This window comes from Lemur catta, chromosome 4 (genome assembly GCF_020740605.2).
Source record: "Lemur catta isolate mLemCat1 chromosome 4, mLemCat1.pri, whole genome shotgun sequence".
NCBI classification, from domain to species: Eukaryota; Metazoa; Chordata; class Mammalia; order Primates; family Lemuridae; genus Lemur; species Lemur catta.
In genome coordinates, this window is record NC_059131.1 from 23,716,816 (window position 1) to 23,730,669 (window position 13,854).

Genomic DNA, 13,854 nt, shown 5'->3' on the forward strand with positions numbered 1-13,854 from the left:
TATCAAACATAGTGGAAATGGAAGAGTAAAATAGACTCCATTTTTCCACTACTCAGCTTCAACAATCATCAACTGGTGACCAGTCTTGTTTTGTCTATATTGTGTGTAGTTTTGGCATCATATTATTTCTTGCATCTAATGTGAACAGTATATTTGGTGATGTCTTTGAGAAATCCGAGATGAATAACAAGGGAATACTATTTTTGCAACTAGTATAAAGCAAATTTGAATATCTGAAACACTATTTGAGGGTGTTGAATATGTGGTGGCATTATTTTAAATAAATACCTGTACTTATGGCCGGGTGCGGTGGCTCATGCCTATAATCTTAGCACTCTGGAAGGCCGAGGTGGGTGGATCGCTCGAGGTCAGGAGTTCGAGACCAACCTGAGCAAGAGTGAGACCCTGTCTCTACTAAAAATAGAAGGAAATTAATAGCTTGATTTTTAAATAGTTTGTTAGAATTCTGGCACAATATAGCCTTTGTTAGACGTTAAAAAGATAAGCTGTCAGATTGCTTGGATTTTTCCCCTTTTCCATTATTTATCAGCAAATTACTTCCCTTAGCTTTAGTTTTATTATCTACAAAATGGTATTATAATAGTACCTAATGCATATAATAATATAATAACTAATACTTTGCCTAATTAATACCTAATACTTTGCTCTTTCCAAGATTAGATGAGTTGATAGTAAGTTCCATGCTTAACCCTGTGCCTGGCATTAGCTTTGACTTCACATAGCCCTTGGTCCTAATCCCAGTTCTCCCACTGTGAGTTTACAGGATAATATCTCTGAGCCGTTCTTTACTTAACTAAGAAAGGGAATTATCATATCTACCCCATAGGGTTGTTCGTATGTTGAATGCAGTGATTCATTATAACACTTAATGCACGTATAATACTAAATATATGCTATTATAGCAGATATCTTTTCCCTAATGTACCTTCCTAGTGAAGTCCTGTTATCATATAAATATTTATGCTGTAGAGTTGGCCTCTACCTTTTGTTTTGTGCTGACATGTTGGATTAAGTTTTTATCCCAGCTTTTCCCAAAATATTTGTCATGAATGCTGCTAAATATTTAATGGAAAAAGGGTTCTTTTATAATGTATACTTGAATAACATTGAAAAAGAAAGTCAATGAAATTTCTTAACTTGCATGATTTCATAGGGCCTTTATTGATGATAATGTTCATGGAAAGCGGTGTGTGTTAGATTTGACTGTGTGTGGGACGTGCTTCTCTCCAGTTCAGTGTTCGGAGAGCATATAGTAGGAAACATTGCTTTACATATTCTGTGCAGGCCTTACCTGTGTCTAGGCTGTGCTTTAAAATGAGGAAATAAGTGTCATCTCTCTTCTTAAATGATGTTCTTATAATTGAAAGTTTTTTGAGCTTTTTTGGGAGTGGAGAGGGGCATGTTGTTGCTGTAGGAAAACTTAGTAAAGGAAATTTATGTCTTATGCTGAAATTGTATAATAACTAACAGGTACAATGCATACTATCTGGGGGATGGACACACATATAACTTTGACTCAAACTGTACAAAAGTAATTCATGTAACCAAAACATTTGTACCCCCATAATATTCTGAAATTGAAAAATTGTATAATGAGATTATTCTCATTTTTCATGATGATTTTCATAAAATTAAATGAAATTTCTTGTATACCGAAAATATTTGTAAACTTGATTATAATTTTTCTTTGCTTTAGGAGTCCTTGCTGTATTTCCTAGATTTTGAATACTAGAATTGTCAATATACTCTAACCATGAAGATTTCTTTATTTATACTTTCCAGATTCCTTTTTTAAAATGAAAATTAGCTATAGTTTTAATATTAAAATAGTGTGAAAATATTTGAATATGTTTTCTCTGTGGACTTTTTCTTCATCCTGGTGTTTTTTGTTGTTTTTTTTTTCCCTCTTGCCTCATGCCAGTGAGTTCCTTCGGGGTTACTCCTGCAGTAGGTGGACTATCATCTGGGACAGTTGGGGAAGCCTCGACAGCCCTGACTTCAGCAGCCCAGGTAGCTTTGCAGTCTCTCTCTCATGCAATGGCTTCAGCCGAGCAACAGCTACAGGTGCTGCAAGAGAAACAGCAGCAGCTTTTGAAGCTTCAGCAACAGGTTGGAGACTATTTGGCTCTTTGTTCATGCTGTCTCTAAACTTCAAAAGCTGAAAAAAATACTGTAAAAATGATCATTATTTTCGTAAAGGAAAGTAGGTTGACCGATCTGAGCTAATCATTTTCAACAAAAATTAAGGTAAAGTTTTTGTGATATATTTAACTCCATTAACATTCTGTGAATGCATTTTATTTGGTGCATATTTGAGGGAATATGATTGACACTTTTTGTGAAAAATCCATTCTCTGTTTAAACACCCTTGATCATTACAGTTACCAGTTACTATTCCCATGAAGTGCAGAACGTAAAAAAAATTTTAAAGACCAATTAAATTAAAGTGACTTAAAATTTAGAAATAATGAGAAATGTTTTATAGATTTCATTGTGGTGAAACCTGTGGCAATTCCTGGTGAGAAATTGTATCAGATTAGTCAATATGATAATCCACCTCTTGATAGTGTTTTGAGCAGAACTTTGTTTCCTTGTTTACATTTAATTGTTCTACTTCCTTTTCACTTTTGTTTTGAGAAAGTCCCAGTTCTAAAATACACAGGAAATTTTATATTAAATATTTGTGAAGTATATGTAGCAAATTAATGTTCCATTTGTAGAGTCCAGTTTTGATTTAATTTCATTTTTATTTAATAAAAATCTAGTTATTTTTGTTTATGTTCATAATATATACCCATGTAGTGTTTCCAACAACTCAGGTAGACAGGATCTGTCTATATTTGTTGCTTTTACTTCTTTTGCAGAAAGCAAAGTTGGAAGCCAAGTTACATCAGACAACAGCTGCAGCAGCTGCAGCAGCATCAGCAGTTGGTCCTGTTCACAACTCTGTGCCTTCCAACCCAGTGGCTGCCCCTGGATTCTTCATTCATCCATCTGATGTGATTCCACCCACTCCAAAAACAACACCTCTTTTTATGACTCCACCACTCACTCCACCCAACGAAGCAGTTTCCGTTGTGATTAATGCCGAACTTGCACAGCTTTTCCCAGGCTCAGTCATTGATCCTCCAGCAGTCAATCTTGCTGCACATAACAAAAATTCCAACAAGTCCAGAATGGTAAATTATGTTTTAAATAGATGTCGGCTTAAAATATTTAAAAATATTTTGAAGTATACTTTAACTTTACAAGGCAAAATTTTATTGCACCAACTCAATATATCAAATTAGATTATTCTATTTTATAAAATATTACAGAAAATACTCAGGAAAAGAGACTTATTAATTTGATATTATGGTTAGTGGTTTTTACAGAGCAAGAATAATATCAATATAGAGTTATACTTTTTTCTTTTCTAGAATCCACTTGGTTCTGGTCTAGCCCTTGCAATTTCTCATGCTTCACATTTTCTTCAACCTCCACCCCACCAGTCCATTATTATAGAGCGAATGCATTCAGGTAATCTTTGACTTTCTTAAAATATTTTTCTTTCCTAGTCTGCTGTCCCTTTTAAGACTCATTATTCTTCAGTTTGATTTTCCTTTGCAGATAAATCACATTTGCTCTTGGGTAAGTATATTTTTACCAAGAATAAGCACTATATAAAGTTCAAGTTGTGTGTGCTCACCAAATTGTGTGAAAAGTGCTGTTGTGTAGTGGATTTGATCTGTATGTGAATATCTGCCTTCATCGTAGTTGTTGAAATTACTGTCACACTAGAAATTACACTCAAGGAAATATTCCTAAAACTAGCATTCTTATAGTGGAACTGTTTCCTGAGAATAGCAGACAGAACTACTGTTTGTTGTAATAACTAAGATTAGCACTTACTGGTCTCTGAATAATTTAAATCTTACCTAAGTTTGTCTTGTGCTTCTCTGCTGGATAACTGAGATTGGAATAGATTCTTTCAGTTAGTGCATATTTACAAAGAAACTATAGCCAATTTTACCTTATAATTCTACCAGCTGTTCTGTGCTTGAATTGCAGCAGAAGTCAAAAAAATCCTTAGGGAAGTAACATGGATATAGTGCACACTGTAGCACTTTTCATTATACGAACAATTAAACCGTATTTGCTTTATTGCATTGGGGTGTTTCCTTTTTGGAAGAGGGAGTTTGAAAGATAAAACAGACGTCTTATTGTATTTTCTGCCCAAATAATCATTTATTGGTAACACCATTACTGTTTATAATGTTTAGAGTGAAAATTTGTTATTCTGCAGTCTTGTCGGACGTGAGCAGTTGTTTACACTGCAGTCTGGATTTTTATCCATGGAAATGACTGCAGCACATAAACCTCCTGAGGAGAACTATGTTGTTTGCTGTTTGTTAATTTTGTCTTTAGGAAAATATTGGTAACTGCCTTGTTTTCTTTTAAGCTGGTGTAATCGAGAATAGCACTATTCCTAGAGGTTTAATTTAGTAGTTGTTTTCCTTCACTGTAAAATGTTGCTGGTAAGGTTACTAGCTGCCCCTCACCCCAACGCAATGAAGAAGAAACAGAAGTATGATATTATTAACGATCGGCCTTCTGTTTCACTGGTTGAACTTATCCTTGTAATGTGTGTAATAAGGGAGGTGAATCTGCTTTATCTTCATCTATTTCATCTGTTACTGAGCTAAAGAGATAGTGATGTGTCCATACCAGGGGAAAAACATGTTTTGAAATAAGCTATGTTTGTCTCCATTGGAGGACCTTCCAAGGAATTTTTCAGTGGTGGTTTAATTACAGATGATTTCAGTTAACACTTTGCATCTTTTTTTTTTTTTTTTTTTTTGAGACAGAGTCTCGCTCTGTTGCCTGGACTAGAGTGCCATGGCGTTAGCCTAGCTCACAGCAACCTCAAACTCCTGGGCTCAAGCAATCCTCCTGCCTCAGCCTCCCGAGTAGCTGGGACTACAGGCATGAGCCACCATGCCCTGCTAATTTTTTTTCTATATATATTTTTAGCTGTCCAGATAATGTCTTTCTATTTTTAGTGGAGATGGGGGTCTCGCTCTTGCTCAGGCTGGTTTTGAACTCCTGACCTCGAGCGATCCTCCTGCCTCGGCCTCCCAGAGTGCTAGGATTACAGGCATGAGCCACCGCGCCTGGCCTCACTTTGCATCTAACCCCAGTGCTGTATGCAACTCTGAAAGATGTTAAGCAAGGCTAAAAAGAATACTAAAATCAAATAATAAAATTTGATATTTTTAACGCATCTGGTTGGATAATTTAAAAAAAAAAAGGCCAATGTCTGAAAGAAGATCAGATTGGCACTTCACAGAATTAACTTACATACCACTTTTGCTGATTTAATTTTTTAACTCTAATGTTTTAAAGAAGCTTATAGGTACAGCTAGTTGATTACCTTCATTGTAACCATCTTAACTCTCTTTTTTTGGTTTTCTTTTTTGTTTGTTTGTTTGTTTGTTTGTTTTTTAAAGATTTGGGGGGTCTTGCTCTGTTGCCCAGCTGGAGTGCAGTGGCTATTCACAACCTTGAACTCCAGGCTCAAGCAGTCCTCCTGCCTTAGCCTTTCAAGTAGCTGGAACTACAGGTGTGCACCACCACACCTAGCTACTCTTGTAATTTTTCACTTAAGTCTTGGAGTTCAAAACTAACATAGACTGTCTGTAGGTATACATTTGAAAAGACAAAAGATAAATATAAAAAAGCCAAAGCTATCATAATGTGAGATTTCAGACAATTTTTGAATGAGAATTGACAAGCCATTTTTACTTGTTTATAGTGAGTTGGTATCATTTTTTAAGATGAGTGATCCAAAGTGTTTTTGGGTGTATTGTTTGGTTAATTGATATATTTTTTTGTCATCTGTTTCTCTCTCTTTCACAGGGGCAAGGAGATTTGTGACCTTGGATTTTGGCAGACCTATATTGTTGACAGATGTATTAATTCCCACGTGTGGAGACTTGGCCTCTTTATCAATTGACATTTGGACGTTAGGAGAAGAAGTGGATGGAAGGCGATTGGTAGTGGCAACTGATATAAGCACCCATTCACTAATTCTTCATGACTTAATACCACCACCTGTGTGCAGGTTCATGAAGGTAAAGAACTTCAAGAAAGTACTTTGACACACTTTCCATGTTTCTGACAAGTTATGAAAAATGCCTTAATATATGATTAAAAAGTATAACTTTTTTTAAATACGTCGCTCAGAGTTTTATTGTAGCAGATATGTGTATACATATAATTTTTCATTTCAGATCACCGTCATTGGACGTTATGGAAGTACAAATGCCAGAGCGAAAATCCCATTAGGATTTTACTATGGTCATACCTATATCTTGCCTTGGGAAAGTGAACTGAAATTAATGCATGATCCTCTAAGGGGAGAAGGGGAATCTGCAAACCAACCAGAAATTGACCAGCATTTAGCAATGATGGTTGCTCTGCAGGAGGATATACAGTGCAGGTTAATATAAAATTGTAAATTACAATCTTATTGAAACTGTATTTTGTATATATCTTGCTTATATTTCTGTCAAGAAAATGTCATTTTGTAGATGTACAGAAAACAGCAAAAGGAAATGGGACACCAGTACATCACAATAATACTGGATTGAAAATACTGACTAAATAATTGGCTCCATTTATTAGTACTGTAATTAGCAATTAAGTAATTCTTTTAAAATGGTTGTGTGTTATGTTTTAGAGATTTAATTCTTAGTATTTGTACATGTATATCAAGAGAATATTGCAGGAAGTATTTTGTTTATTCATTTTTTACTTATAGATACAATTTGGCTTGTCATCGTCTGGAAACTCTTTTGCAAAGTATCGATCTTCCTCCTCTCAACAGTGCTAACAATGCACAATACTTTTTACGAAAACCAGACAAGGCAGTCGAGGAAGACAGTAGAGTTTTTTCTGCTTATCAAGATTGTATTCAGCTACAGCTTCAATTAAATTTGGCTCATAATGCCGTGCAGAGACTCAAAGTAGCTCTAGGTACAAGTCGGAAGATGTTGAGTGAAACATCAGATCCAGAAGATTTAATTCAGACATCTTCAACTGAGCAGTTACGTACTATCATCAGATATTTATTGGACACTTTGCTCAGCCTTCTTCACTCTTCTAATGGTTTGTATTTGGCTTATGTACTTCAGAGGCTGGGAATACATGTGATATGATTTTTTGCATGTTTTAGGTTCCATGTTAATATTTTCTGGGTATTGTTAATTTTGATATCCTTTCTAATATGAGTATATATGAAATGTGTAAGATCACGTATATTTTTCCACTTATTTTTAATATTTCTTAAATAAATTTTTGATGGAGTTCTTTTGATTTTGTGCTATTGGTGTGCACGCCATTATGCTACTGGCAAAATAGTAAGTATTGTTTAAAAGTTCAACAGTGAAAACTTCATAATTGCTAACCTAATATAGAACTATCATTTTCTAGCCAGTAGCTATTTTTGATCATCAGTCTCTCTCTCTCTCTCTCTCTCAACCCTGATACACCCAACTCCATAGACAAGAAACATAATTTATTCCTCTTTAAGTATTTAACAATTAAATTTCTACGTATGAGAAGTAAATAAATAGCATACTAAAACAATATAATTGTCCACTGATTGCTAGTAAAGCAGAAAGTGTTATCCAAGCATGCTGATTTTCATATTACATCATACACTTAAATAGGATATTTTACTATTTTCTTTCTTATAATAGGACACTCTGTTCCTGCAGTTTTGCAGAGCACATTTCATGCCCAGGCCTGTGAAGAGCTCTTTAAACACTTGTGTATCAGTGGAACCCCAAAGATACGATTACATACTGGTCTTCTGCTTGTTCAACTATGTGGTGGTGAAAGATGGTGGGGTCAGTTTCTCTCTAATGTTCTTCAGGAATTGTACAATTCAGAGCAGCTTCTCATCTTTCCACAGGATAGGTAGGTCAGAAAATATCGGAGGTATTTGTTATTAGTGATTTGTGCTTCTCATAGTCATTGGTCAGATTTTGAAATCCCATTTATGTGGATACTAAGTGTGGCAAAAATGAAGCAGTTTTTCTGAGCATTTTGGAAATGCCCATCAAAAGGCACTGAGATTATTCATGATACAACTAGTCTATATTCTTTAGTTTTCATGTAATTGAAAAAAACATTAGAGTTTAGAGATCTATGTTTATAAATATTGCCTATCAGATTCTTACTTTTTTGAGGCTAAAATAAAGTTCTCTTTCTTCACTGTGCCTCATTTTCTTGTTGATAACATTAATATAACCAATAGTTAGAAAAAAAATCCTAATTTTAACATCATACATTCAGATATAAATCTTGCTTACCCCATGTGAAATATGATGATGTTTAGGAAACAAAACATTTTATCATTACTTTGTTAAATTTCAGTGTAAATTATTTTAAAAAATTGAGCAGTTAAATTGAATCTTAATGGGTATTTTCTTTATATATATATTTTTAGGGTCTTCATGTTACTTTCCTGCATTGGTCAGCGATCACTTAGTAATAGCGGAGTGTTAGAAAGCTTGCTTAACCTCTTGGATAATTTATTGTCACCTCTTCAGCCAGAGTTACCCATGCATAGGAGGACAGAAGGTATTAATATAAAACAGTATTCTTTATAAGATTCTTATAAATATTGCTTTTATAAAATTTCTGAAATTCTATTTTTAGTATTCATTGCAGCACATTTTGTTAATATTTTTATGTTTTAGGCCTTTTAGAGTGAGCAACCTTCATGTGATAATATAGTTATTACTTTTTAAATCTAATACCTTTTCATTGTTTGAACTTAGTATGTTTTTCCTATACTATCATAACTGAAATCTAACTTCCCTATATAAATTTAAGCTCTAAGGGACAGTGGCTTTTCTGGTCAATGATAATGAGTTTCATTTGAGCAAGGAAATTATTACAGGAATAAAAACTTTAGAACATAATTTAGTACTATATGAATTGTAAGTTTAGAGTTACAGATCTTACTTTAGTCACCTGTGAGTCTAAGAATAGCACCTTGTACCTTTCTAGCTCATAAATTATTTTTTGGATTCATCCTACACTTAATCTGGTTTTGTACCACGAAGCATTTTTGTTTCATTAGATTTGACGTTCTACTCAATTTGTGGTTGTAGGTACCTAATTTTGAAGCTCATTATATGTAAATATTAGTGTTAGTAGTGATATGATATGTTTATCATATTTTATCAGTTATTTTATCAGAACTCATTAGAACTCAAAGTCACCTGGAATTTTTTTTTCCTCTCATCTCTGTATAGGAGTACTAGATATTCCCATGATCAGTTGGGTGGTTATGCTGGTGTCCAGATTGCTGGATTATGTGGCAACTGTTGAAGATGAAGCAGCAGCTGCAAAGAAACCTTTGAATGGTAAAGACAGGGAGAGGTTTCTGACAGGTATCAGAAGTTTATAATAATATGTTGGTGGGGATTTTGAGTGACTACGCTGTTATTCCAGAACTGGCTATTGGCCTGGAGAATTCCACCTGTATGTAATTTATGGAAAATATGAATTAACCTTAGTAAGAATCTATAATATTTAAAGATAGAATTTATACTTGATGGACTTTATAGACAAGCTCAATTGTCTGGACATGACTTTTAGTTTCTAAATACAACTATGTCTTTCACAGTGTTTTTTCCTGTATGCTAATTTAAACATTTTAAAGTAACATGCATATAAGTGAGTTATGAAAGGGAAATTTGTGAAGAGTTCTCATAGTTTTTTTCTTGGTATAAGGATTTGAGATAGCTAAATCTAATTTGTAAACACAGCCATTGAGGTCCATAAAATTTGGAATTTTATACATTGTCAGGATCCTAGTGGTGTTAAAAAGCTCCCTTGACATGTTTTATAGCTGAATAAATTACTTACATATTTTCGAAGATGATGGGAAATTGTCATGTACGGAGAATTTTCTTGATACTGACTTTTTAAAAACAAATAATGTATATCTATGGGTCAGTTTACTGTAGTTATAGGATATAGAGGTAAGATACACAATTAAAACTATGACATAAACTTGGAATGTAACAGTGTTACAAGTATTAGTTTTTATTTATATTGCTTAAATACTATGAATACAGTGGAGGAAGAGTTTTTTTAGAGGTTGAAGAATTTGAACTAAGTCTTAAATGGATAGTAGAGAAGAGGAAAAGATTTTTTAGGTTAAGGAAAAGATGTTCTAGGTTTGGAGATGGATAAAGTGTTTTATTGGGCTTAAATTGACAAAAAGAATGACACAGAATAGTCTGGACATATTAAAAAAAAGACAATAAATGTAGCTATACACACTGGTTTTTGAACTATTCAACCTTATTTTGGCAATGATTAGTCAGTTTGTTGAGTACCATTTTTTGGTCCCTGCATTGCATGAAAGCTTGTGTTTGAAATAGGCAATAGTGAGTATTTGTTGTTAGAACTGAATGACATCATCAAAACTCTGTTTAAGATTAATCTTAAACAATTGTGGAGGAAGATGGCTGTTATCCTGAAGGAAAGACTGGAGACAGAACTCTGGTCTTAAAATCATTTGGGGTCTAGATTGGAGCAATGATAGTTATGTAACCTCTCTAGAATGAGATCTTCTAGCAACTTCTTTACAATGGTTTCCTTAATTTTCTTTAAAACTGCATTGTCATGATTGACACATGTATAATTTTGTTTTGTGTTTTCTGGATATCAAAGGTACTTTAAAATCACATTTAACCAGAATTATTAATAAAACTTTTCCTTCCCCTGTAGGTAATCAGTGGAGTTTTATTAACAACAATCTGCACACTCAGAGCTTAAATAGATCTTCCAAAGGTAGCAGTAGCCTTGATAGATTATATTCCAGAAAAATCAGAAAGCAGCTTGTTCATCATAAACAGGTATTTACCACTAGATTTTATACTTCAGTGTTTGAAATTATTGTTTTAGAGGTTGCATGAGATAGATGTGCCATGAGATCCTAGGTATTTGAAGAGCTACTTAGCTAAGGAAAATTATTTAATACTTTGGGGACTGAGGTTCCTTAATTGTAAAATGACAGTAATAGGTAGTTTATAGAGTTTTGGTAATGTTCTGTAAACTTTACTTTTTTCCATCTTTATTACTACTATTCTAAGTGAGGTCACCATTATCTATTGCCTAGTCAAAAGGCCTCCCTGTCTTTGTTCTTCCTTAATCTAATCCATTTTCCATGCTGTCCTTTGTTTTTAGATACAAACCTGATCATATCATTCCTTCCTTAAATTCTTAGTGGCTTTCAATTGACCTTTGTATGAAGGTCAAATCTCCTTCACATGGTTTTAGGGTATCCATCATCTCCTCCTCTATCTAATTTGCAGGTTTCAATTTTGCTTTCTGAATGCTTGAGCCATATCGAGTTTGAGTTCCAAGGACCACTCACACCAGTGTTCTTATTCAGGAATTTTTGTGTGTGCTAATAGTTGTTCTCATTCCAACTATGTATGCTTTACTTCTTTGCTTGGATAACCTAACCTATGTTTCAGTTATTAGTTTATATTCACTTCCTTAAAGAGGTTGTCCCTGGTTTCTGAATTAGAATAGTATCCTCATGCAGTATGTTCCCTGTGTGTCCTGTCTTCTTCCTTTTATTATATTCATCTTTTTGTAGATATTCTTTTGTTAACTTGAGATTTGTTCATTTCACTTTGAGTCAATGATTTCTTAAAGTATTGTTAGGAAATTGTGCTGTATATGCTGTTTTGTATGTGATTTCTTTGCTCACAATGGTGTTTTGAGATTTATCTATGTTGAGTAGTATATCAGTTATTCTTTTTTATTTATGACCACTGTTACATTCTTTGAAAATCTGTTTATCCATTTTTTGTTGATTAACCCATCAGTATTTGACTCATTTTCTCTATTGTTTCTTTTTGAAATATAAACAAATATGGATATTTATATAGTATTTATATTCGTTTTTTTACTTTTTTAGTGCACACCTATACATTCTCTCTCTTTCTTACTTTTTCTCTCCTTAACAGAATGTCATATTTTAGAATGTGGTTTTATTTCAGGATAATTGAATCTTTGTGGTTTCTATAAATGGGCTACGTTAGTTACATGATCTCTTCTAAATTTACACGTAAAATTTATTTGATGTGCATTTCTATGTGTGGAAGTGAGTTTATAGCTGATGTCAGATTCACATGAGCCAGTACTTTAGTACAGTTCCTTTTTAAAAAGTGTCTTTTTCTTTCTCCTAGAGAAGGACAGTTCTCAAAGGATATAAACTATATCCTTGATTCCCGATATAGACCCCAGTGTGTTATATGTAGTAGTTTAAAAATATAATTGCTTTAAGATGAAATGAGATTCTACATGAAAGTCTTTAGATCTGGCATATTTATGAAAGCTTTGGGCCTTTTTTTAAAGGTAGGCTTGGCACAAAGCTGTTTATTTTTCACTGCTGAATTTTTCAACTATGAGTTTTGCAAGAAAAATGATGTAAAGCTTCTTCAATTCCTTTTTTGTTTTTGAGACTCTTAACCAATTTTAGGCAGTACTAATTAATATCTTTTCAAATATGGCTAAAATTTATTGAGCACTTAATGTTTATGCTTGCTGTGTTTACTTTAGGATATAAAGAAGGAAAACAAAACCTAGCACATAAAAAAGTAGATATTTCTTTGTAAAATATTACCGTTTTGATTCTTTATTATGAAGGGCACTATGTTGGGATAGTTGGCAAAACTTAAGACGGGGATCTGTGGAATAAATGGTATTTGAGCATCACTGTTAACTTCTTTCACTGTGATGGTTGTGTTGTGATTTGTAGAACATTCTTTTTTTTTTGAGACAGAGTCTCACTCTATTGCCCAGGCTAGAGTAAGTGCTGTGGCGTCAGCCTAGCTCACAGCAACCTCAAACTCCTGGGCTCAAGTGATCCTCCTGCCTCGGCCTCCCAGGTAGCTAGGGATACAGGCATACACCACCATGCCTGGCTAATTTTTTTTTTTATATATGTATATTTTTAGTTGTCCAGCTAATTTCTTTCTGTTTTTTTTTTAGTAGAGATGGGGTCTTGCTCTTGCTCAGGCTGATCTTGAACTCCTGAGCTCAAATGATTCGCCCGCCTGGCTAGGATTACAGGCGTTAGCCACCATGCCCGGCCTTGTAGAACATTCTTGTTTCTAGGAATTATACACTGAAGTATTCAGGGTGATTGGACATCAGGTTGCCAACTTACTATCAAATAGTTTAGGGAAAACATATTTGTACAATAAATAAAACTAGTTTGAAAATAAATTAAAAATTTTAATCTTGATTATAATTGTATTTGTTAATTGTAGAACTTTTGAAACTACTTTCTGACACTACTGATTTTTAGAGTAATTAACTTCTCAATTGATTTTTATTATTAAAATATGTGCAAGCTTGTTTTAATCCGGGATACATTTTTTTTCATCTGTGAAGATAACAGCCAAGTGGATTTTTCTTTATAACATTAGTTAGTATTTTTTCCCTATATAAAAAATATGTGTCAATAGTAGAAATTTAGGAAGTGTTCTTTGAATAGGTAGATTTATTAAGTTTTTAGCTAAAATATTATTCATTTATAACTTTGGTTATAAATAAACCTTTGTAGTAATATTTTATTTAAAGTAACTTTCGGTGTATATGAGTACATGGGAAAGTCATTCAACAGTTCTTAAGATTCAACAATTGAAGATTGTAAGGTCTTTATGACAGAGAGTTTTTTCCCCCTTTGGTCTATTTGTTCATTGCTACATATTATTGATTGCCTGGATTTAGGGATGGGAGAGATGGGAT

At 33.6% G+C, this 13,854-nt stretch overlaps 1 protein-coding gene across 4 annotated transcripts in view; it reads left to right on the forward strand.

The window, feature by feature from the left end:
- The window catches only part of BIRC6 (baculoviral IAP repeat containing 6), a 207,505-nt gene that overhangs the window by 75,542 nt on the left and 118,109 nt on the right, over positions 1-13,854 (forward strand). For all 4 annotated transcript variants that reach the window (XR_006734659.1, XM_045549348.1, XM_045549350.1 and 1 more), the window contains 10 exons: positions 1,943-2,130; positions 2,886-3,200; positions 3,441-3,540; positions 5,920-6,134; positions 6,294-6,502; positions 6,824-7,170; positions 7,764-7,983; positions 8,516-8,649; positions 9,330-9,467; positions 10,816-10,943. Coding sequence is in view for 3 of the 4 variants with exons in the window: in XM_045549348.1 (XP_045405304.1) it covers positions 1,943-2,130; positions 2,886-3,200; positions 3,441-3,540; positions 5,920-6,134; positions 6,294-6,502; positions 6,824-7,170; positions 7,764-7,983; positions 8,516-8,649; positions 9,330-9,467; positions 10,816-10,943 (1,994 nt within the window). In the remaining variant the exon portion in view is untranslated. The remainder of the gene's footprint in view (positions 1-1,942; positions 2,131-2,885; positions 3,201-3,440; positions 3,541-5,919; positions 6,135-6,293; positions 6,503-6,823; positions 7,171-7,763; positions 7,984-8,515; positions 8,650-9,329; positions 9,468-10,815; positions 10,944-13,854) is intronic.